At 42.2% G+C, this 24,940-nt stretch overlaps 1 protein-coding gene across 1 annotated transcript in view; it reads left to right on the forward strand.

Annotated features, from left to right (window-relative positions):
- Positions 1–24,940, forward strand: part of CLSTN2 (calsyntenin 2) — a 569,746-nt gene that overhangs the window by 506,913 nt on the left and 37,893 nt on the right. Inside the window, exons 10-12 of the mRNA XM_088472076.1 lie at positions 10,590–10,756; positions 14,118–14,266; positions 22,973–23,193. Coding sequence (XP_088328202.1) covers positions 10,590–10,756; positions 14,118–14,266; positions 22,973–23,193 — 537 coding nt within the window. The remainder of the gene's footprint in view (positions 1–10,589; positions 10,757–14,117; positions 14,267–22,972; positions 23,194–24,940) is intronic.

The following is a 24,940-nucleotide window of genomic DNA, read 5'->3' on the forward strand; positions in this document are numbered from 1 at the left end:
AGGGGGGTGGGGTAGATTGCTACACCCATACTACCCAACAAATCTTTACTATACCCCCAAAACAACTTCAGTATACCCCTTGATAACAATATACTCCCTGATAACAATATACCCCCTGATAACAATATACTCCCTGATAACAATATACCCCCTGATAACAATATACCCCCTGATAACAATATACTCCCTGATAACAATATACCTCCTGATAACAATATACTCCCTGATAACAATATACGCCATGATAACAATATACCCCCTGATAACAATATACTCCCTGATAACAATATACCCCCTGATAACAATATACCCCCTGATAACAATATACTCCCTGATAACAATATACCCCCGCAACACCATCTTCTCAGTGACATTTTCGGGAAGAGCCTTTGCTCTCTAGTGCACATGCACCATCTTCCCAAATATTGATGAAGATGGCACTGCTGAGGAGGAGGGAACCGATTACTGGAACAAGGTAAGATGCAGTCAAGGTACTCCTGAGATTCCCACAAATTCTCCATTAAATTTCCCCATCCTGCCCAATTAACTAGGAAGTGGGCAGGATGCAGGAGATCTGCCTACACTTCCGGGAGGCTACACGAAAAATCGGGAGCCTCCCGCGACTTCTGGGAGTGTAGGCAAGTATGGTTGTGACCACAAAATATGTCATGGCCGCCAGACTCAACAGGGAATATCACTGTATACAGGGCCTGATTCAGAGCCGCTCGTAAGCTGCCGCTCGTTCGCTCCGAGCGATGTTTGCACAACTGCGCATGCGTATGGGTTGTAATACGCATGCGCGAACCAGTCATTGCGGTCGGAAATTTTGTGCTCACAAAATAGCGAATGCCTGCTAATTTGAGTGACAGAATGAGGCATTTGTGGGTGGTAACAGGGGAAGGTGCTTGAAAACGGGGAGTGGAGATCCGAACGCAGTCGTGCCAAAAGGTCAAAACGGGCGTTTTAAGGGTGTGCATAATTAACAAACCAGCGTCATCGACCACGTCACTTGGTTGTTTCTTAGCCTGAACTGTTCGCATGATTGCGGTAGGAAAATCCAACCACAAGCACTGCGAGCAGTTCAGATGCCTTTCGATGTACTCGATTAATCAAATAAATAGCGGAGATGACGTAGGATGCGAGCGGCCAGGTGGCGTCTTTACAAAATAGCGAGCGCATATTTCGCTCGCTCACTCAGACATAGAGGCGTCAACAACCGCAAAGAGCGAGCGCTCAATTTAAATAGCCGGCCCCTTTTTCAAAACGAGCGAGCGCAAATAGCGTCCGGGTCTCTGAATCAGGCCCACAGTTCATAGTGGCTGTTCTTTAAGTGCGCCCTGATGATGATCCTGATGGGTACGGGCTTATATACGCATTTATTTCTGTGTGTGCAAAGTAGGAGCATCTGTGGCCAAGTTGCTTTCAACTTTGCATCGATCCATAAGTGCTTTCCTTAAAAAGAATATGCTTAACTTCAGTTTTCTGATATTTAAACAGTTACTTTGACACAATATTAAAAATAGGAAAATTATGTATTATCGTTTTTAACAAGAATCTATGTTATCGCTGTAAAAGCTCTGTATTGAAGCAGCAACATCTTAGAAGTACTGAATAATGCCTGACAACACCAATATAGCACTGCTTTCGTTCTCAGAGGCATTTAAGGTCGCCGATCTAGTTCTAGAATTGTGTTAGCTGTTATGATAACAGAATGCATAAATGGGAGCATTAGCAACAGGAATTATTTAAAGCAATTAATTCCCACATTCCTGGTGGCTTAGCTAATGAAGGTTCGAAGCACTCATCCATCGTGCAATGTTTTTTTTTTATTTTTAACAACAATACTACCAAGGACATTTTAACAATTACAAAGTTCAGTTTAAGAAAATTGTACCAGATAAATGAAGTTACAGGGAAACATTATGCAAAAACCCACTGTTTAATGCATAGTACACTTTTTATACTTTTCATTGAAATTATACACAAATTTGAGTTTCTATGACAACTGACCATTATTATAGCACATCCAATGTTCTCTGTAAGCTGTGCCTAATTTTAAAAGCTGTTTTAAAAAGTGATTTCAAAAGTGTTGAAACTTTAATGTAATGAGCAGTCCACCATGAAGTGCTGTATTGAGAAACTGCTGTTCAGTGAAGGCACTATAGGAATATCTTCATAATGAACACCTTAGAGGCCTGGTTGGGATCTTTCACCTGGAGGTTTCCACAGTAGATTTTGAGGCCTATTACATTTATTACATACTTATCATTACATACTTATCATTACATACTGTCATTGCACGCCTTAATATATGTCTGATGATAATGTTTGCTTCTAAAGTTGTCATTGTAAAATACTTCTGAATGTTCCATGTGAGAAGTTACCAGGTGTGTTAAAGGACACATTGGCCTAAATTGTGGTGTCAAATCAATTATGCAAGACACATTATATTGTGCACCTCTATCTGCTGTTACAGACTAGCTGTAAAGGGCAATAAGCTGTCCTCTCCTGGCCACGGCCAACAAACGTGATGATACAGTATATGATGTCATGAAAAGGGGACTGGACCATTGGACCAGGAAGAAATGGAGTGCCCGGGGCATCCTGTCCAGGCTGCAGGGTGCTGTTCTAGGCACTGTGCAAACCAAATACTAGTGCCACAGGGAAGCGTGGCTCCGCCACCATCCTGTGCAGCAGCACTGTTCACATACCCCTGGATACAGCCCTGATAGTGCAGATACATTTGTAAAAATGAACATGGGTGAGCAGAACATGATAGCATATTGGTGCACTTAGGGCCAACAAGAGGGGGGCGGTACTAGCTACACAGGTCCGGCATTGTCTATGAGGCCCAGATGAGACCCGGCAAACTGTGAATGAGGAGAAATGTGCCCCTCCACAGAGTGTTGCCACAAAGCATTGGCATGCATAGAATTTTCCATTCATTTTTGTGAGGGGATATGGGCATGCCTCCTGGATTTGACCACACCATTTGTATCACCTTGTCCTGCTGAACGTCTCGACAGCCCTGCACCTAGATTTTTATAATAGTGCAGAAATTAGACTTCATTTTGTGGAGCAAGATTAATAAAACAAGAAAAAGAGTGGAGTGGATGCTGCACAATGTGGTGAGAGTGCAGTTTATATACGTTCATACCATTCGCAGTGTATGACCCCACTAACTGTTATTCATTATTATATTAATAATGATAATTTTAATGCACAAGGGAATAGTTAAGCATTCACATGCCTTGCTCATGAAATACATCTCTTTTGCAGAAGATTACCTCAACAATTGCATGATCAAATCAAATTAAGTCATATACCGTTTGTGTGCATGGGACTTAATGTGAAGATCTGTGACTGCAGTCTAACATATGCACATTTTAGACTGTAAGCTCTCATGGCCCTGCCATTGTGTACTCCTTCTTCCATGTCTCAGTGATGATGTTAGCAGTTATCTACCACTTGTGAAGGGAAGTGTTTCTTGTTCCCTCCCACTGATGCTATTACTGTTTTAAGTAGAGATGAGCAGGTAGTTTTTGCTGAAAACTGAACAGACCCGAACTTCGGGGATCCGAGTCCCAGCTCACATCACTTTGGGGTTCCGAGTAGAACCGAGTCCCGACTTGGGACATCTCGCAAGTTGAGAAAGCGGATCTAAAAACCGGATCTCGCAAAGTTTGGATTGCATTTAAGTCCCTCCCTCATGATTTCAGAGGCTGTGAGATGGTCAAAATTGACTGGAAATTACTGTTATTGCTGCCAATGATACTATACAGGAACAAAAACAGGTCCAAGTTACATGATTTTAGCTGTGTTTATCAATATTTAAATAAATCCTAAACTGAAACCAAACCAAAATACTTGAGGGTGGTTTTGCCAAAACCTTTGAGGGTGTTTTGCCAAAACCAAAACACGGGGCCCTCGCACATCTCTAACATTTAATGTGGGATCTGCAATCTATTCATTTTATGTATATGTGATATTTCCAATTGGTTTGCGGCAAGTTAAAACAAATTCCCATTTGACTGTTCAAAGGTGAAGGCAGCAGTGGCTTATTCACAGTTGTACACAAGTTCCATTTGCAGATGAATCTTGCAATTTTTTGCCATGAGCATGCTCCATAGTCGAGCATTTGCAAGTTTAAGCAGCTACGGGTGATCCAGAGTTGTACACATATCATCCTATCACTCGTATCTTCACTGGGCATTCGCACGTAGGCTAAGTGTTCTGACCGCTTGTCATAGGCGTATAGTTTGAATTACGGGCCATTTACAGATGAACATATAGTACTCAGGGATCAGTCTGATTCCAGACAGATCTCTTGCACTAAGGATAGCGTTGGTGCAAATGTGCGCTAATAGTGATGACTGCTACTGTCACAAGCAGATGAATAGGGGCAGTACGGCCACATAAATGCAGCCAACTCAGAATACAGGAGAAGATCCATATTTATTTCCAAGCATGCAGTGCGGGTTCTTCTGAGGCCGACTGATATTTAGCTCTGAATTAGGCCCTGGATATTTTGTTTTTAAATTAACTTAATTAGTACATATATCTTGTATATGCAATTGTATTTAATTCTATTTTACATGCTACTTAATATTTATTAATAGCACTGTCAAGACAAAGACAGACAGCCTTAACTAGCATAAGATACTTCCAATAAAGTAAGTAGTATGAATTATGTACTGTACTGCATCTTTAGTAATACTACTAACACTATCTCCTAGAGTACACCAAATACAATATTACTGTTTTATTTAAGCGTCAGCCTGTTATATTTACTAATATTTTCTCCTGATGTAAAACTGGCCCAAATTCTACCTTTGCAGAGCTGCATGTATCTGAACATTCAAGAGTTAATCATCCCCAATTGTACTGTACAGAATAAATAGGATTTATCATTGCCTACTGTGCCTATGGTACTTTGATTCAGAAATATATCATTGAGGAACATTGCAAAAGCAAGAATAACAATAATATGGTTCTTAAACATACATGCGGTAACATAAAGGCAACAATATCCACTTTGTTTCCCCTTTTCATGTGAGTTACGGCTATGCAGTGACTCTTTAATCCACTCTTTGCAATCTGAGAGTGCCCGTATATATAAATAACCCATCTGCAGGTTTTGTTAAAAGCACATGCACCCTTCACGCAGCTGTTCATCTTTGTCTCCCATTCCTAGGTGGGTGACTTTAACAATGTATTTATGTTTTTAAATAAGTAGTCTGTAAATGATTGCCATAATCCATCTTCCTGTAATTAGCACATTCTGTCTCATAGATAGGAAAAAACAGCAGCATCTCTTTATTAAGCTAAGTAAGTTATGTATAACATCCAGAAGAAAGATAAGCACACATGCAACGTGCATTGTTTGTGTACGATGATGGAGGCGGGGGAGGCGGGGGGAGCGCTGGAAGTGGAAACTGTTTAATAATTTTCTCTGAAGCTAAATTTGACCTTGGGAAACCAGACTAAAGCACCTTGAAACCTCTTTCTGGTGCATAAATACAAAAGTGTTTATAAAGAAAATGAGTATTACTGTATGTGTTGTTTTTGCTTTAACGGAACACATTTTAATCATGAAAATTGATATTTGTGTTAAGATTAAACAATAAGGGTTATTTACAGCCTGTGCTTTTTTTCTATAAAAAAAAGGTTCCAGTACTCAGAAGAAAGTTGAGGGTACTCATCTAAAGTTACTCCGTGATGCAAGTTTTATAATACGAGGGTTGATTGAAAAGTAATGAGACTGAGTTTTTATTCAGAATCAGATGACTCCACAGGATCTGCATATTTTTCTATTTTTGAGTAGCGTCCTTCACATACAGTACAATAAATTTTTTGCAGTATTTTAACAACGAATCAAAGATGTGCAGTAGGCTGTTATGTGACATCACTGTTAGTGTTACAGCTGTGGCGTTTCTCAATTCATCATCTATTGAGAACTTCTTTCCGCGCAGTTGTTTTTTCAGGATTGGGAATGGCCAGAAATCACAGGGCGCTAAGTCCGGGCTATATGGAGGGTGTTCCAGTGCTGTCTTATTAATTTCAGTCAGTGCTGCCAATGCAACAGCAGCAACATGTGGCCGGGCATTGTCTTGGAGCAAATACCACTGTTTCTTAAGCAATTGTGGTCTGTTCTTCCTCATGGCTCCACGCAAATGGGTTTTCAGGACGTTTGCGTACTAGACACCATTAACTGTAGGATCATACCGTGTGCATCAAAGAACAGCAAAAGCATGACTTTACACGCCAAAGGAATCACATAGAATCTTTTTGGGCAGAGGCAAATTCGTGTATTTCTATACACTGGACTGTTTGGATTCCGGATCATAATGACAAATCCATGATTCGTCACACTACGGTAAAAACAGAACATTTACATATATATAGTGCGCAACCTTCGACAGAATGCTGGACAACTGCTCCCAAGGGAGATTGCCAGTTCCCTTAAAGCTAAAAAATTAGACACGCTCCACGCTATATTTTATTTGTCTGCAGCTATTTCCATAATTCAAAAAGATGTAAAATACAACTCACCATTTCTAGTAATAATATTTAATACTAATTCAATTTTCCACAGTATAAAAAACAGGTGCATCTGTTCACTACATTCTAAAGGGTTATCCAAGTAAAAGATAACTTTATTGCAATCATGTTAAACAATCGTTACACTGTAATTATTTTCAAGAGGTAAACTGACACAATATTAATACACTTCAAACCCTCAGTATAGGGTATGAGTGAGTCCCAACGTGCAAAGTCTGATATTCGAACAGTTTTCTTGTACGATTTAACTAGTCGTCGCATCTACTCTTCTGTGATATTTCTGGGTACCCACCTGGCACACACACGATGCATTTTCAGTTCCTTTGTCACAATATGCTGTACCCGTTCAAATTAGATAAATGAGATACCAAGTGTAGCCTAAAGCTTGTGTAAAGTTACCCTTCTGTCATTTGGCAACATCTCCACAGCTTTGGCAATGTTGACATCTGTAACCATGGTAGATGGTCTCCTAGAACGTGCTTCATCAGTCACTCCCGTATAACCCTCTTTAAAGTGCTTCCAACACCAAAACACTGCAGCACTTCTAATTGCTTCTCCACCGTATGCTTGCCGTAACATTTCATGAGTTTCATTTCCGCTTTTTCCAAGTTTAACACAAAATTCAATCACACATCTGTGACGTAATCTTACAGACATGGCTTCCTCTTCTGCCACAGCGAAACGTATGAAGATCTTCCACTCACTGGGACCAAACAAAGAAGACTACGGCAGTCCAAACGCAGGTTTTTGACACATCGATTTATGAGCTTCACAATAACCAGCATAGCGTTGCCACGTCTACCTATGGGACAGAAAAACAAAGGAAGTCTCTTTACTTTTCAATTAGTCCTCGTAGCTTTTCTACTCTGGATAAATGATTATCGCGGCAATAAGAAATGAAAAATAATTTTCCAAAACGAACATCCAAGGACAGGGGCTTTGGTAGGAGCCCATCTCTGTGATGTGTAAAAGTAAAATGAAAGTGTTTGCTAATGAGATGATTATACTTTAAATTTCTGAAGCCGGCTGCACTGCTGCGCATGAGTGGTCTGATAACTGCACATTTGTGAGCAGAGAGTGCCGGGGATCCCTCTTCCGGTAACTGTTGTGATTAGTAGCTCCTGGGCTACAACTGAAGATGGTGCTAGCTACCGGGACCAAGCTCAGGAATGCTTTGAATTCAAGAGCTTGGTAAAATTGGCATTTAAGCAGCCCCCATAGAAACTTATGGGGTCTGCTTTTGTAATGGAAAATGGGGGATCACAGCAGATATCTCTGATATCTGCTGTGGTCCCCTCTATATACCATCAGGGGATCCTTAATATTTGTGGACACCCCCACCCCTGAAAATTCCTTCAAATATTATTTGATTTATATACCCTTGTGGTTTATGTCTCTTTATATTCCATAGAATAAAACCAAACTTAACATAATACAGTGAAAAGTATGTCTGAAGTGGTGCACAAGATTAGAAGACGTCTCGCATAGGGCAGATGCTAGGACATGCTTCTGCTGATGGCTTGTGCTGAACTAGCGCTCATGCTGCTGATATAGAGGCGGAAGCATCTCAAGTTGCATTCAGAGCATCAGTGCTAAAATAGATTTGTCTGAACACTTATCTTTTAAGCAATGTTCTCCCATTTTACTCTCCATCAGCCCTGGATAGCCCAATGATAGAGCTATTCCTTAGTTTTTGATCCTTGCAAACTAAGGTTAAATGACAAACAGCAGTTCTGTCACATCACCATCCCTGCTGGAAGAAAGCCCAGTCAGTAGACTGGGAGGCATGTAGCAAGTCTCTTATTCAAGACATCACTAATACATCCTTGGGGAAATGACTTTGGTAATAAGCAGTAGTGAATTTGCCATTAGGCATGTCAGGCACGTGCCTAGGAGCGCCACTTCTTGGGGGTGGTATTCAGCTGCTACTTTTATTACTGACAGTCAGACATTTCCCAGTAACTAAATAAAAAAATGTCCACTATACTGTACTGTACTGTATGTCAATTTGAGTGGAGCGTGGACATATAGAACACGTGTACAGTACCAAACAGTGGAAATATTTTGTAGAACTGGAGAATGGACCAACCAGTGAGCACCTGTGCCTGTGGGCTGGACAATCAGCTGGCAGGCTTAACAGGTGCCTATCCGGTTATCAGAGGTCATCACTGGAAATATTTTGTACTTATTAGAAAATTTTGGACTGACAGACTATCCCCAGGTATCGGTTTGTTTGATTACTGTCAGTGTCTGAGTGCCGCCCTGCCTCGAGCAAGTGGCAAACATATCATATAAACATTGTATGGGTATATTCTACAGTATGTGCATATAAGTAACTAAAGGAAGAATTCAGAGAGAAAGTATGGGGAGGTTAGGATGCCACACTTCTCTGTTGAGAAAATTGTAGTACAAGTATTTGGCATCAGCTTTATGCTTTCATAATGTTGACATGAAATTAATTATTTTTATGATTCTACCTATATAAATTAACATTGCAAGAGTGTCATAGTAAAATTCCAGGACTGCTAGTCAGACATCATGATGCTCAAGAGAACCTAGAATGATCAAAGATGTCCCTGAAATATTCACACATGGTGAAGTTTTATCCTATGCACACATTGAGTTTACCGTTATTTTGATAAACAGAAACATGTAGCTGAAGCTTAATACTCAGAAATCGTTTGATGTTGACAACAGATCTAGTAATGCAACAGATACTATCATTTTCCTATTATTGTAGCTTTAGTAACATGACAGCATGTATTCTTGATGACACAGTGCCAGTATTTTTAAACAAATACTTGCTAAAGACAGGCAGATGTTTGCATTAATGTAGTGTAGATGTCTAAATCCCACGTTTCAAAGCAGGTGCTATCTGCGGAGCTGTGAACCATGCACAATTAGGAAATTATACCTTCTACAAAACCTTATTAATATTCGAGGTTCCAGCCATCGGTGTACAGTAGGTGTATCCATATTTCAAGCCAAAAGGGACAAATCAGCTATAGACTGTACAGCATCAGGGTGTTACATATTTAACAAATGAGCAGTCTGCTAACAATATTGGATTATTCTGTTATTCTATACATAGAAACTGAATTGTGCACACTAACGAACACATTGGTCTATCGTACATTGCACATTTTCATGTTATATATCTTCTTGAAAAATATCCATATATAAGCAACGAGGTCTCCTACCTTTTTATAATGGGGGAGTGGCCCTGGTTACAGTCCAATGCCTCGTGCCTCGGCATTGGTGCCTATCCATTGCACATGCACAAAAAAAGGATAGGGAGTAATTACTAGTTTATATGTTTGCCCAACTTCTGGCAAATGTACATTGTGTGCAATTTACAGCATAAAAGTAATTTATGGATAGATGTGTATATGTATTATAGGTTGTGAAGAGTTTCACATTGTGATTTTGCTCAGTAATGTTGGTAAAGGTCCTAGGACTGTGGGGGTAAAATTGTCTTTATCATTCACCGTGCACTCAATGTCCTGCTGCTGGACTCCCCTGGTGCTTGTTATGACTGTACATGTGCAGGGGTAGGGGCGATGGCTCAGGGGCATTGGGCACCTCTGCCCAATGATACAGCACTGCTAGTGACTGTAGGGATGCCCTCGAATAGTGGTGACGATGCTGCCATGCAACATGCGTTATGATGATATGTAGCCATCACAAGATAACCATCAATAGTCATGTGAAGGACATTCACAATTTACAGTGGAAACTCGCACATGCACAAAAGTGCTGTGCTGCGGACACCATTTCTGGGAGAATTTAAGTGATGCAGCCATCGGATGGACATTTTAAGGAGGCGCACAATGCTTGTCAACCATCACAAACCAGACATCAAAGTATAAAGCATTTCCATCGGTGGTTGCCAACCATCGGCTTCCGTTGTCCATCCTTTACTGACTGTGTTCTCCCATTGACTGACATGGAAAGAATCAGTTATACCCTCTTGTATTTTCTTCAAATGAAAGATATTCCTTGTAATACTGATTTCTCCTAACTGACAGGTGGCGAAATCACTAAGCCTAAATTTGCCCAGTATTTTCGTGGCAGCATTGCTGGCCTTACACTGCGTCCTGGCAAGATAGAGAGTCGCAAAGTGATTTCCTGTTTGCAGGCCTGCAAGGAAGGACTGGACATCAATTCACTGGACAACCTGGGACAAGGTGTAAAGGTGAGTTGAAAATAAAGGAATAGTAATAAATTAACTGTAAAAACTAGTAACATTATACCCTGTTCATTTACTCTAAGTAGCAGACAAACATTGTTTTATTGCTATACCCAAAATTGCTCTTTAGAATTTTAAGTATATTTTGCCTATGCAAGTTGCGCATAGGTGCCAATAACCCCAAAACATTTCTATGTGCCCACAGCACTTTAAAGACTTAAATTTGTCTGTTGTATTAAACTTTTTATTTTTATTTAAATGATTTATCTGAAGAGCATTTTTATAAAGATATACTTATACCTAAAAATAAAGTACTCTACAGCTTCAGAGGGATCAGCAAGGCTTAGAAGTAAACATACTTATACTATAAGAACTCTGCAGGAAGCTATTGAATGTTTAACATCTTCTTTAGCACATTGCTCTCATCCCATTAATCAGATTGAACAGGTTGTGCAAGACTTATGTGGATCCTCATTCAATTAGATCAAGATTACTTTCATGCCTTACAAACATAGACAGAATATTAAAACAATGGTTTTTATAAGGAATAAAATTACTGGCACTTTTGTATTGTATAATTATAGGAATTAAATTATATGAATTGTTTGATTTATTTATATTTAAAAATATATATATTATATTACATACATTTTAACTCATTTATTTTTACCAGTGCTATTCTAATACCTCTTTTCCACCAAAAACCCGGGTCCGACCTGGGTTTACAGACATGGTTCTAACCCAGGTCAGACACCGTTTACACAGCACCATCGATCTGGGTTATTCTCAGGTCAGCCCCGTTCACACTGAACCTGGGTCTGCCCTGCTAAGGTCAGAAAAAGTGGGAGGTGACTGCTCCACAACCACCAATCAGCTAATTTTAGGCATGACCCAGGTCAGATATCCCGGGTTGCGCCATTTACACTGCATCATTACCCAGGTCCATCCTTTGTCTGACCCTGGTAGCTACCTGGGTTGGATTGCAGGGTCACTTGACCCGGGTTATATTTCAGGTACCCTTTTACACTGAGCTGTGACCCGGGTAGACCCAGCAATAACCCAGGTTTTTGCTCTGGTGTAAAAGGGATATAAATTAGAAAGTAATAGACATTCAGGCCTATTAGTATACTAAAGACACCAAAGAAGTTATTTAGTTTAATTACATTATTAATTACTCTAGGACGGGAACAGATAATGTTACATGGTAAGGTTACAGAAATACATAGATCTCTGTAGATTTATGCATTGCTGTCTCTGGCTGTACCATTGTTCAAGTAATTTGTGATTATTTCTAACCTACAATTTTCAAGTAAAATATTATGAGGACACCCCTTTGTGGACCAAGGTCGTATCATTTTGAAAGTGTTAAAAATTGCAAACTTATTTTCCAATTATCCAGACCTCTGATTAAGTAAAATTAACAAGCTTCAGATAACTGTCTTACAAGGAGGTATGTGTTTGATTTTATGAGAAATCTTCAGGTCACATGGGTGTCCTAGATATTATTATAGTAAGCTACATTCACCACAGCCTTAGATGAGGCAGCTTCAGTCACCACATATCGCCTCTGACTATCCAAACCTCCACCCAGGCACTTCAAGCCGACCAGTTTCCTGCAAAAGTGCCCATATAACACTAAACACCAATGATTGCTTCCTCTATTACAACTTTATCCTGTCTTTTTACTATGCTGCCCTCTCTTACTGAGCAAACCAACTTTAAATCCTTAATATCTACTCAGTCCACCAATTCTGTCACTCCTTGCTACCATCAAATCTCTTCTCTGTCAGTCATTTTCACCCTCTTGCATCCTTCACTAGTCATGACTTCCCACCTACTAAAGGTAAAATCTTCTTTTGCCAGATCCTTCACATCAAAACAAGTCTTCTCTTCCATGCAACTAGCCACCCTCATTTATTTCTCTCCTGTTATTGAAGATGAGGGGGTTTATTTACTAAGTTTCAGGATGTAAAACGCAACACACTTGAGTTCCCGATATTTAAAAGGGCAGTGCTTTTACTAGCAAAGCATGGCTAGTCAAAGCACTGACTTTTATTTATACCATGCATGAACATGAACAAAAGTGTTAGTTTTACATCCCGACACTTAGTAAATAAACCCTGAGGTCTTCACACTTCTCTCTTCATCTTCCCCCTAAATCCGTCTACTCATTCTCTACTCATTCCTGTTCCTTGCCTATCCATCTCCTCATACGCCCACCTACAATGCTTGCCTGTACCTTGTTTGCACCATTCTGCAAATCCCCACAATTAATTTCCATTTCCTCATGGGCTCAATTCAATGTTCTCACTATCCTCTTCAAATCCCTCACAAAATTCTCTATATCATATCTCACTGACCTCATCATGTGCTATGCTCCCTCCTACTGTGTATGATCTGTCACTGACCAGTACATCTCCTCAACTCTGGTTACTACAGTACATCATTTTTCTATCTGCCATCTCCAAAACAGAGATCACCATCTTCCCCCTCCTAGTTTGGCTATCCCTCATGTTGCCTTCCTCCATGTTGAAAACAGTATACGCTAACATGTTTTCCATGCCTACTGCAATCATGTATTTCTGTACTACAGTATACCGGTTTCTCATTCAGGATATAACCAAAACCCTTCATTCATTCTCATTATCTCCAGCCTTGACGACTGCACCATCTACTATATGATTTTCCCCTAATTCCATTTTCCTCTTTAAATGCTATGACAAGACTTATCTTGCTCTCTTTGCACTCTAAATACTTAACAACTCTGAAAGTCAGCACACTGGCTCCTTCATTTCCTCCAGAATTCAATTCAAACCTCTCACCCTTGCCCTGACCAACTCCTCTCCTTCATATATCTGATGTTTTAATGAGATATATTCCTTCTCACCCTCTACTATACGCTTCTGATCTACACCTCTCCTCCTCTCCTCTCTGGTAATAACATCTCACTTCTACCTCCAGAATTTTTTCCATGCTGCTCCACAGTTATGGAACCTCCCTACTCTGCATAATCTGACTCTCCCCCAATCTTCAATGCTTCAAGCACGCTCTCAAAACTCACCACTTCACTATTGCCAATCCCACCCCACCTGGGCCCTCTCTGCACATTGTCTTACATCTGCACCTCCTTCTATCAACCCTGTCTTTTACTTTATGTATAATTGAATCTCTAGTTCCATGGAATTTTGTGGGTACGATGATGGTGACAGATTGATTGCATCCCAGAGCATTTGCAAATTCCACCACAAAATATATCACTAGACATGAGTATTCTGACATTAAAATGTATTCCACCACCTACGGATTTCCTACTTTGTGAGTCTTTTCTGGAAGATGTAAATGTGTTTGTTTGTTGTCTTTCTCTCAGTACCACTTCAATCCTTCACAATCAGTGCTCATAATGGAAGGTGAGGATATTGACAGTATAAATCAAGCTCTTCGCAAGGTCTCTTATATTAACTCTCGGCAGTTCCCAAATACTGGAAAAAGACGTCTCAAGGTGTCATCCAAAGTACAGTAAGTGTGAAATGCATGTTCCATGATTGCACTGGTTTATTAAATACGTGCTGATTTACAGATCAATTCTCTCGGTGTGAGCATATTTCTCGCTTCCATTCACCAGTCTACAAATGGAGCAGGTGGAAGACACTTTAGAAAACTCCCTAGTCCTTATTATTTTCCTAATTCTATTGTACCTAGTCTCGCTGCAAATAGATGACACTAGGGGATACATTTACTAAAGTGAGAGTTTTTAGAAGTGAGTTTTAAAAGTGATGTTGCCCATAGCAAACAATCAGATTCTACTTAACATTTAACTGGCACCTTCTAGAAGATAATAGCTAGAATCTAATTGGTTGCTATAGGCAACATCACTTTTAAAACTCACTTCTAAAAACTCTCACTTTAGTAAATGTATCCCTAGATGTGATTTCATAAAGGGAAGGGGTGTTAAATAATATTGAGCTGGCAGGTTTTTTTCTCTTAATTGGCTGACAGCATTTCCTTATAGTAAAAAAATATGCTGCCATAATAATAGCAATATTGCATATATATAAATATAAAACTATGGGCCTGACTCAGTTGTATGCTTATGCACAAAGCAGCGGCATCTTCAATAGACAATATATTTTGTATCGGTTTAATCCCGGATCACATTTTCCGAGACTTCAATGAAAAAATAGAGAAAAATCTAAAAGGTTTACATATCCATATATATGATACTTCCCCTGTAAACGTCTCTATTAAGCATATTCCCTTTAGAATTGGCCCTTCAAACACTTTCTCTTGGTCTCTTACTCAGGAGTGTATCTAGGGATCCAAGCTTCCCTGGCAATGTAATGGACTGGCGCCAACCTCCCCCGCCATGCAGTGCTGCATTGCCCCCAGTAGTAGTCCCCCTATACAGTGCCCCCAATAGTAGTCCTCCTATACAGTGCCCCCAGTAGTAGTCCCCCCTATACAGTGCCTCCAGTAGTACTCCCCCCTTGGCTGCAGTGCCCCCAGTAGTAGTCCCCCCTATACAGTGCCCCCAGTAGTAGTCCCCCCTATACTGTGCCCCCAGTAGTAGTCCCCAGTAGTAGTCCCCCTATACAGTGGCCCCAGTAGTAGTGCCCCCAGTAGTAGTCCCCATAAAGTGCCCTCAGTAGTGGCCACCCCTTATACAGTGCCCCCCCACTGCTGTGCCAGGCTTACACACACACACAAGAAAAAAAACTACAACTTACCTGATCCCTGCTCCTAACGCGACCGCCGCTCTCCGCTCCGAGTCCCGGCTCCTCTTGCACTATGGGAGAGACGTCATGACATCTCTCCCATTACCCGCTGCGAGGGGGAGCCGGAAGACGGGAGCTCCACACGGCTCCCTCCATGGACGACGCAGCAGCCAATGAGAGTCTGTCTGACTCTCATTGTATGGCTGCTATAACAAACACACAGCCTGTGTAAGGCAGGCTGCTCTCACTGTGGTCTGCCCTACACTTGTGGGCCCGAGGGACTAGCACGGGTAGTCCACTCCTTCTGGACGGTGCCCCCCCTTTGGTCGGCGCCCCTGGTGAGTGCCATCCTGGCCATTGGGTAGATACGCCTCTGCTCTTACTGTATGTGTATACTTAACACTCCGTGAAGTGTTGCATTCTTATGCAAGGTCATATTATTCCAGCAACACCCACACAAATCAGAATTCCTAAATGTGCTTCATTGGCTTTTAACAAGTTGTCTCTATTACTGTAAGCTGGTTATTGTAGATATATATTACTGTAGAGAACCATATGCTAGTGGTGATAACAATTAACGTAGACCCATCTAATTTACTTGCAGTAGGTTTGCTTCTGAAATATTAATTAAATGCCCGTTAGCTATTCACATATTGATTGTGATTAACCCTGGCAGCAATTGGCTTTGAACAAAACAAATTGTACAAATTCTGAATGGTCAAATATCCATGAGCGTTTATGACACACATGTAAATGTAGTTTGACCACAGTTTAAAAGCACTGTTCTCTCTGAGGACACTTTTATGATATTGACTTTGAAAGTTTAAAAAAAAGAACACAAGCAAACCAGTGTCTCAGCATCTTATGTGGATCTATGTGTCTTCAGTATTCTTTATAGAGAATGGTGTCAGAGAGACATTTACTAAAGTCAATGTTGTAGGCTACAGCCATGGTTTCGAATTGATACTAACTTATGTGTAATCACTGACTGGCTGAGTATTATGGCCCGTACACACGGGACAATCAGACAACGATCAGATTCGTTGTCTGATCGTCCTGCATGTGCTGGATGTTCGATATCGAACATTCAGCAACATGCACCAACCCAACGATCATGGGTTCCTATAGTAAACAGGCTAACCTGGTCGATATCAACCAGGTTGGCTGCATGCACGGGCGATGGTTGATATCGATATCGACAATCCATGCCTGCGCAACGACTATGGTTTGGTCGTTGGAAGGGTTAAAAAAGGGCGATATAAACGATCGTCCTTTTATCTGACCGTGTGTATGCACCAAAAGAGTCTGAATCTGTTGAACTGGTTACCAGGGGAAGCTGCCTACACCTGTACACAACTGGGAGAAATGTCTGACCAGCACCAGTGTTGCTGTAGCAGAAAGCCTAGCTCAGGTGCAGATACAGTAGTGTACTTAAGGTCCCCTTCCCTTTCTTTCTCATAAGAAGTTTAATACCACTAAAAAAGTCATATCATACTGTATGTTACTAAATGGATATTCTGATTCAATGACAAAGCTACAGTACAATTGCCATTGCTGTACTGTGTCTGCAAAAAAACGTACAGATAAAGATTAGTGAAGACCAGAGAGGAGAAGTACTCTCGGCTATAGAGGCATTCAATTTATGTCTAAATAATGTTAAAACTTACCTTTTATTAATATCCTGTATAAGTCTGTATACCACACCTGGGCTTGTACAGACTTTAATCCTGTTTCCAGGGCTTAAAGGCTCTTCTGTCACTCCTATCAATATGTACAGGAAGCATCGCTCACCTGCTTTTCCCTGCTACCCTGCATAATGGCAGGAAGCAACATTGTATTCCCTGATCTTATGCAGTGATTACTTATTACTGGCATAATCTCAGCCCTATCTAGTTTCTTTAAATAGTGACATATCTATAAATCAAGGTACTCTCATTGGATCTCATATCTATTGTGTGATCCTGCTCTGCTTCAACAGGATTAACCTTAGAGGCTGAACAGCAAATACCTTTTTATCTTTTCCTACCCCTTGCTGTGAGGAAGGGTATGTTCACTGCAGTGTGCAGCAGCTGTCCACCCCACAAAATACTACATGGCTTATTGACCCACTTCTTTTTACTACTTTTTGCTTGATATTGGATCCTCTGTTTGGTTTCATGACTTACACCATATGGTGTAATAAATTTTGGTACAATTACCCCAAGTGATCTTCATGCTGACTCAGTTGATCATATCAAGTGTCCTTGGTGAATGATGAATTTTATTGATATGATTGTGATATAATTCAGCAAATCACAACTATCTCATCATGAGGTCGCGAGTACCATGGGCAGGCCGTCTTGAGGCACCAGTCAACACAGTAACTCAACAGAGACCTCCGGTTCCAATCAACTAGTTGGCTGGTTGGACGTAAGTTGGTCTAGTGTGTGGCCAGCTTAAGGGGCTTGTGGCTTCTAGCTGCACTGAGCATTGCTGGTCTGGGCAACCGGCTGGGAGTATGGTCGGCCCTACTGTATTTGAGGGACCTGCCCCTTACTTTAGGAATATGGGGCTGAACCTCTAGCCGACCTTCCATGCTTTTTTTCATGGAACCATAATGGTTAATAGATGAATAATGCACCCGGGCCAACTGTACCCATCTACCCAACTTCGTCAGGGCCACACACTGTCACACAATCCTTAAAAATGGGGACACTCTTACACAGGTTCCGGGGCTGGTTCCAGTGGAAATTGGCAGTCTGCCAAAAACTTATGTGAAAGCATAAAAGTATCCTTTTAACCTCAGTCTGAGCAAGCTTGAAGACTTATGGAAGTTTATATTAAGTCCAGAACCTCTGTGTTTGCATGCAAGGGTGTAACTAAAACTTTGGGGGCCACATAGCAATATATTAAAAAGCCCCCCCCCAGAGATTAAAAAGCACATACATTTACCCCTACACAGGCCCCATGCAGGTTATGCCACACAGAGCACATTCATGTTATGCCACACAGTAGTACCCCTTATACACAAAATGCAATGCAGTAGTAGTGCCCCTTATACATTATGCTACACAGTTATGCCCCTAACACTTTACAGTAATGCTCCTTACCCATTATACCACACAGTAATGACCTTTGCAGATTATGCCACATAGTAGTAGTGCACCATATAGCACATTATTCCACACAATGGTAGTGCCCCTTACACATTATGCCCCCCCAGCAACTCACCTCCCCATGTCCCTCCAGCAGCTTCTTGCCTCCCCCTGTGTGCCATCAGCAGCCAGTGTGGATTTGGGGCCAGGCCGCCCACTAATTACAGCTGGTGCACTGGCAGGCAGCAGCAGACATGGATATACAGTGCTGGCGCAAATTGACTCTGGCGCCGGTTGCAAGCCAATTGGAGCTCGCGGACCAGCAGCCAATCAGTAGCCTCCACTGCTGCTAGTCCGCGAGCTCTGATTGCATTGCAACCAACGGTGCTGTCTCTCCATCACTGCCTGCCAATGCACCACCAGCTGTAATCAGCTGGCGATCTGGCACCAAATCAACATCGCTGACACCTGTGCCCCCATCAACAGCCCTGAACAGACTGACCCACCTTGTGTGCATGATTGTGTGCAGAGGCAGCTTGGGCACGATAGCAGCCGCACTCCATGCACACACAATAGTTACCCTAGTGTTTGCTTGCGTGTAGGCAAACAGTGGGGTCCTTTTCAGGATCAATGGAATGGGGTGTAGCTGAGGACAATGTAAACAAATAAAGGCTGCAGGTGTAACTCAGGGTGCAGTCTTCAACCCTCCAGCATTTCAATCCCATTCCATAAATATTCCTATTCAAGTAGAAACTGAGATAATAATAGTCCTTATAAGGTAACAGGATTGTGGTAATTAAATATCATAGATCTGCTGATGAGAATGTTATATTGGTTAAAATCATTGTGATGCTATAATTAAAAATATCCATAGGTAGTTATATATAAGTTTTATTGTTATTGCCATTACAGGTTGAGTCTCCCATATCCAAATATTCCAAAATACGGAATATTCCGAAATACGGAATATTTTTAGCATGACTGAGATAGTGAAATCTTTGATTTTTGATGGTTCAATGTACACAAACTTTGTTTAAGGCACAAAATTATTAAAAATAAGGTATAAAATGACTTATAGGCTGTATGTATAAGGTGTATATGAAACATAAATGAGTTTCATGTATGTACACAAACTTTGTTTGAGCCACAAAATTATTGAAAGCATTGTATAAAATTACCTGCAGGCTGTGTATAAGGTGTATATGAATCATAAATGCATTCTGTGTTTAGATTTGGGCCCTATTCCTAAGACATTTCAATATAGTATGCATATATTCCAAAATACGGAATATTCCGATATCCAAAATAGCCTTGGTCCCAAGCATTTTGGATATGGGAGACTCAGCCTTTACTAGCATAGGCGTCTTTATAATGGGTTGCCGCACACACTGCACCCATAGGTAATTATGCTTACCTCTCCGCCTTTCCCAATGTGCTGCTCCGCCAAACTGGCGCTGCAGAGCAGCAAACACTCACTGGGAAAATGGCGGTGGACATTTTACCAGTGATCTGAGCATGCGCAGAAAAGATGTTCCCTGGAAAGTAGGTGCGGGTGCCATGCTCCCGGAGATCCGAGCATGCGCAGTACATTCCGGCTTGAAGCCAGAATCTATAGCGCTCAGTGCCGCTGAGCCACTGACAGAGAGGAGGGGGCCCAAATGGTGGCTGCACATGGGACCCCTCCTATCTAAAAAAAACGCCCCTGAGTACTGGATACATTTTATCTACATTTTTAGAATATTGTGTAATAAATTTGTTATATGATACAGAGAAGCCTGCCTGTGATCATTCAAGTATTACTTATAACTGATAAATTGTCAGCAATTACGCGGTCTATGTCTGCAAAGTGGTGCCTCTCCCTGTCACCTACTGATTCTCCATCACCCTCTGCCTCCACGTGTCACCCGCTGCTTCCCCAGTCACCCACTGCCTCCACCTGTCACCTTCTGCCTCCCCAGTCACCCATTGCCTGGGGACAGGGACTCCGAAAGGAGCTCATCCCTGCAATGTGTAAGAAATGAAGCGTTCGCATTAGGGTTCACGTCACTTCTGTTTTGTGCCTGTGCAGCACTAATGTGCTTGAGAGGTCTGCTGACCATGCATGAATGGTGGCCATTTTGCAGTAACTTGCTGGGGTCCCATAGCAAAATAATTTGAGAACCCCTGATATAATTTATCAGGACACAATGTTTATTTGTTTTCAGTTTTGCATCAGCATAATACAAGGGAGACCATGCAATTTGTGTATTACATTTACCTGAGCTTACCTAGACAACATGCTAAGATTATGAGATACTGTGACTGTCATATTAATCTATTTAAGGGTCCTGACAATCTCTCTATATAATTACTATTATTAATATTGCGCTGTCACGTACTTGAGTTATCCATTTTTAGGTAACTCTGTTCACTGAAACATATATTTTTCTTAGACGTTTTGAGAGTTTTCAGAGTCTTTTGGTTTTATAGATGATTTCACAGGATATTAATAAAAGTTATGATTTAATATTATTTAGATGTAGATAGAGTGCCCTATACATAGGAGTACTTCTCTCTGTCCTACTGTTTCACTGTTTTAACTCTTAAGGGAGCAGATCCAAATGTATTATATTTTTCCTACCTTTTAGGACAGTATAAAACTCATTTGTGAAATATGTAAATTGTTTTTTAGTTCCATCTAGACAGGTGGTATCTACTTTACATAATTTTTATAAATCCCTCTAAAATGACTGATTAGACGAGATTGAAGATTAATATTTTTAATAAAATCCATCCCCTGATGTTTTTGACAATGTTCATTGTCCCTTTCCATATTTTGTACATATTGTAAGGGAATGGGATTGAAATGCCGGCGGCTGTTTTGCCGCCGGTTCAAATCCCGACAGCGGTTGCCTGACAGGATCAAGATCCCGACAGGGGCAGGTAAGTACCCTAACCTGCCCTGGCCCCCCCCTAACCCTCCTTCAGTGGTGCCTAACCCTAACCGCCCCCCTTAGTGCCCCTTACCACTTCCTAAGCCTAACCCTCCCGGGGCGGGGGTGCCAAACCCTACCCTCTCCCTGGGGATGTCTAGTCCTAACCCCCCCCTGCACGGCTAACGCTGTGGGTGCTCAGGACTTACCTTTGTACAGGATGGCATCCTCAGTGTGCCGGCGTCGGGATTATGATAGGTGCCAGTATTTCGACACCTATCATAAATCTCTAGCTGGAATTCCGATTCCGGGATTGTGACCGGTGGCGACTACATTCCATTGTAAGAACCCTTACTAATATATCTGTGGATTTACTAATAAAGATATAATAAAGCTATACTAAATACAGTATGTTCACATTTGTATTTATACAATGTTGTGGCACATAGCCCCTCTTGGCGTGCCAGGTACCGGAAAACTCTGCCACGTTCAGCTTCTTTCTCGTTCAAAATGTGCATCTTATTTTTATAAATAAAACAACTGGGAGACACAAAACTGCATTGCTGACTTGCTGACTTGCCCTGATCACTTTTTTATGCAACATTTGTATATATGTGTTTTTAACTGAGTCTGAATCTGTGCAAGAAGGGCTGTGATGCAAGCGGCCGTGGCTTTTGTCATGCTAAGTTCCATTGCGCTTTATCTGTGACTTTGTATGCGTTTAAAATAAATTCCTGTTAGAGATGTGCGGTAGAGTTTTTCAGAAAACCGAACACACCCAAACTTTGGGGTTCCGAGTCGAATCAAGTCCCGGGTTGGATCACTTATGGGGTTCCATGTAGAACTGTGTCCTTGTTTGGGTATGCTGTAAGTTCGGAACTCGGATTTAAAAATAAATCTTGGATTTTGGATTGCATGTAATAAACAGGTCCAAATTACATGATTTTAGCTGTTTTTACCAATTTTAAAGAAATCCAATACCAAAACACTTGAGAGTGGTTTTGCCAAAACCGAAACCGAAACACAGGGTTCTGCGCACATCTCTAATTCCTGTATGGTTACATTTACAGCCCATTGTATCTAGTACACTGTGAGTGTGTTTTGCTGTTTCTGCAATGTGAATAAGACAAATACAGTATGCTACCTCTCATGGAGCATTTCAGTCGCGTTGGGTATCTTGCGCAGTATGGCGTATAGACGCTAGGTGTATGAGGACACTTCTGTACACATAGGGGCATATGTATCAAAGCTTGATGTGAGATAAAATTGTGAGATATATATCACCAACCAATCAGCTTCTAACTTACATTTTGCAGGCTGTGTTTAAGAAATTATAGTTTGGAGCTGATTGGTTGGTGATATATATTTCACAATATTATCTCACATCTAGCTTTGATACATATGCCACATAAAGTAAGAAAACATATAGGCAGTGTTACATTTATAGGAACATAATTATTGCTTATTATTGCAAGTGTTTAGCTTTTACTGACCACAATCCCTGATCCTCTTTACATTTCCCAGATGCTTTGGAGAAGATGTCTGCATCTCCATTCCAGACATTGAGGCATATGTTGTGGTTCTCCAGGCTAATGAGCCCAAGATCACAGTCAGTGGAATGGATCACTTTGCCCGTCCAGCATCTGAATTTGAGAATGCAAACGGTGTGATTTTGCTTCCAGATATAACAATCATCAGCACGGTCACTAAAATGGAAAAACGTTTGGATAAGAGCTCTGGCAAAAGTAAGTCAGTTTGTTTTAATATTTTTTAAATTTTCCTCATTCCTGCATGTACAAATGGAACAAATATAAGTCACACAAACACAATGAGACAACGCACTACACGTAAGGTGCACATTGTGAGACCTCAGAAGCACCACAGTCCCAGAAATCACTGTGTTTGAGTCGTCCGAGTCAGTACAGTCCAATGTAAAGCTTTTTCTGCATGCCATCATTCTGTACGCTATACTGAATTTAAGGAAGTTGGGGAATATTAAACAAGCTTCATATTATATAGTTAAGGAAATATGGCAAAGGCAATTGCCCTGCATGCTACAGAGTACTGCCAATGACAAGAGAGACAGGTTTTATTCACTGTTACACACTACACACTGGGGTTAATGTATCAGGGAGTGAAGAGTGGAGTAGTGGACCAGTGGAGACAGTGGCGGAACTCCCGGAGACAATGGAGTCATTTGCCGCCGGGCGTCAGCCCTGAAGGGGGCACCTGGCTCCATTGTCCCCGGGAGCTGCATGGAGAAGGAGCGCCGCTGATCGGCGCTCCACCTCCATTCGCGTAACTACGGAGGGTGCAAGGGGTGCGGTCGCACCCCCTGCACCCTCCATTTGCCGGGCGCCCGCTGAGTGTGTTACCAGCGGGCGGCCGGCTCCTATTCTCCTGGAGGTAGCCGGAGGGCGGAGCTCCCTCCGTCTTCCAGGTCCCGCAGTGTACTATTGGAGTGACGTCATAACGTCACTCCCATAGTGCCAAGGAGCGGACGCCGGGGACAGAGCTCAGGAGTGAGCTCCGTCTTCCGGGTCCCGCAGTGCACTATGGGAGTGACGTAATGACGTCACTCCCATAGTGCCGAGGAGCGGACGCCGGGGATGGACGGCAGCAGCACTGGAGCGGGGATAAAGGTAAGTGTTTGTTTTTTTGTGTGTGTGTGCGCGCGGTGGGGACCATCACTACTGGGGGCAACTACAGGGGCCTACTACTGGGGCTCACTACTGGGGGCAACTACAGGGGCCTACTACTGGGGGCAACTACAGGGGCCTACTACTGGGGGCAACTACAGGGGCTCACTAATGGGGCAACTACAGGGGCCTACTACTGGGGGCAACTACAGGGGCTTACTACTGGGGGCAACTACAGGGGCCTACTACTGGGGGCAACTACAGGGGCCTACTACTGGGGGCAACTACAGGGGCTCACTACTGGGTGCAACTACAGGGGCCTACTACTGGGGCCTACTACTGGGGGCAACTACTGGGGCCTACTGCTGGGGGCAACTACAGGGGCTCACTACTGGGTGCAACTACAGGGGCCTACTACTGGGGGCAACTACAGGGGCCTACTACTGGGGGCAACTACAGGGGCTCACTACTGGGGGCAACTACAGGGGCTCACTACTGGGGGCAACTACAGGGGCTCACTACTGGGGGCAACTACAGGGGCCTCACTACTGGGGGTAACTACAGGGGCCTCACTACTGGGGGCAACTACAGGGGGCTCACTACTGGGGGCAACTACAAGGGGCCTCACTACTGGGGGCAACTACCGGGGGCTCACTACTGGATGTACTGCATAGGGGGACCATTACTGTGGAGCACTACATAGGCGGACCACTACTGGGGGAATTATATAAAAGGAACTGCATAAGGGGGGCGGCGGCAGCTGGGCCTGGCATAGGTGCTGGGGGGTGGTACATTTTAGTTTGGGGGGGGGCACCAACATTTATCTTACCTCCGGGCACCTGGGATGAAGTTA

This window comes from Taudactylus pleione, unplaced genomic scaffold (assembly GCF_031769625.1).
Source record: "Taudactylus pleione unplaced genomic scaffold, aTauple2 ptg000120l, whole genome shotgun sequence".
In the NCBI taxonomy this organism is placed as follows: Eukaryota; Metazoa; Chordata; class Amphibia; order Anura; family Myobatrachidae; genus Taudactylus; species Taudactylus pleione.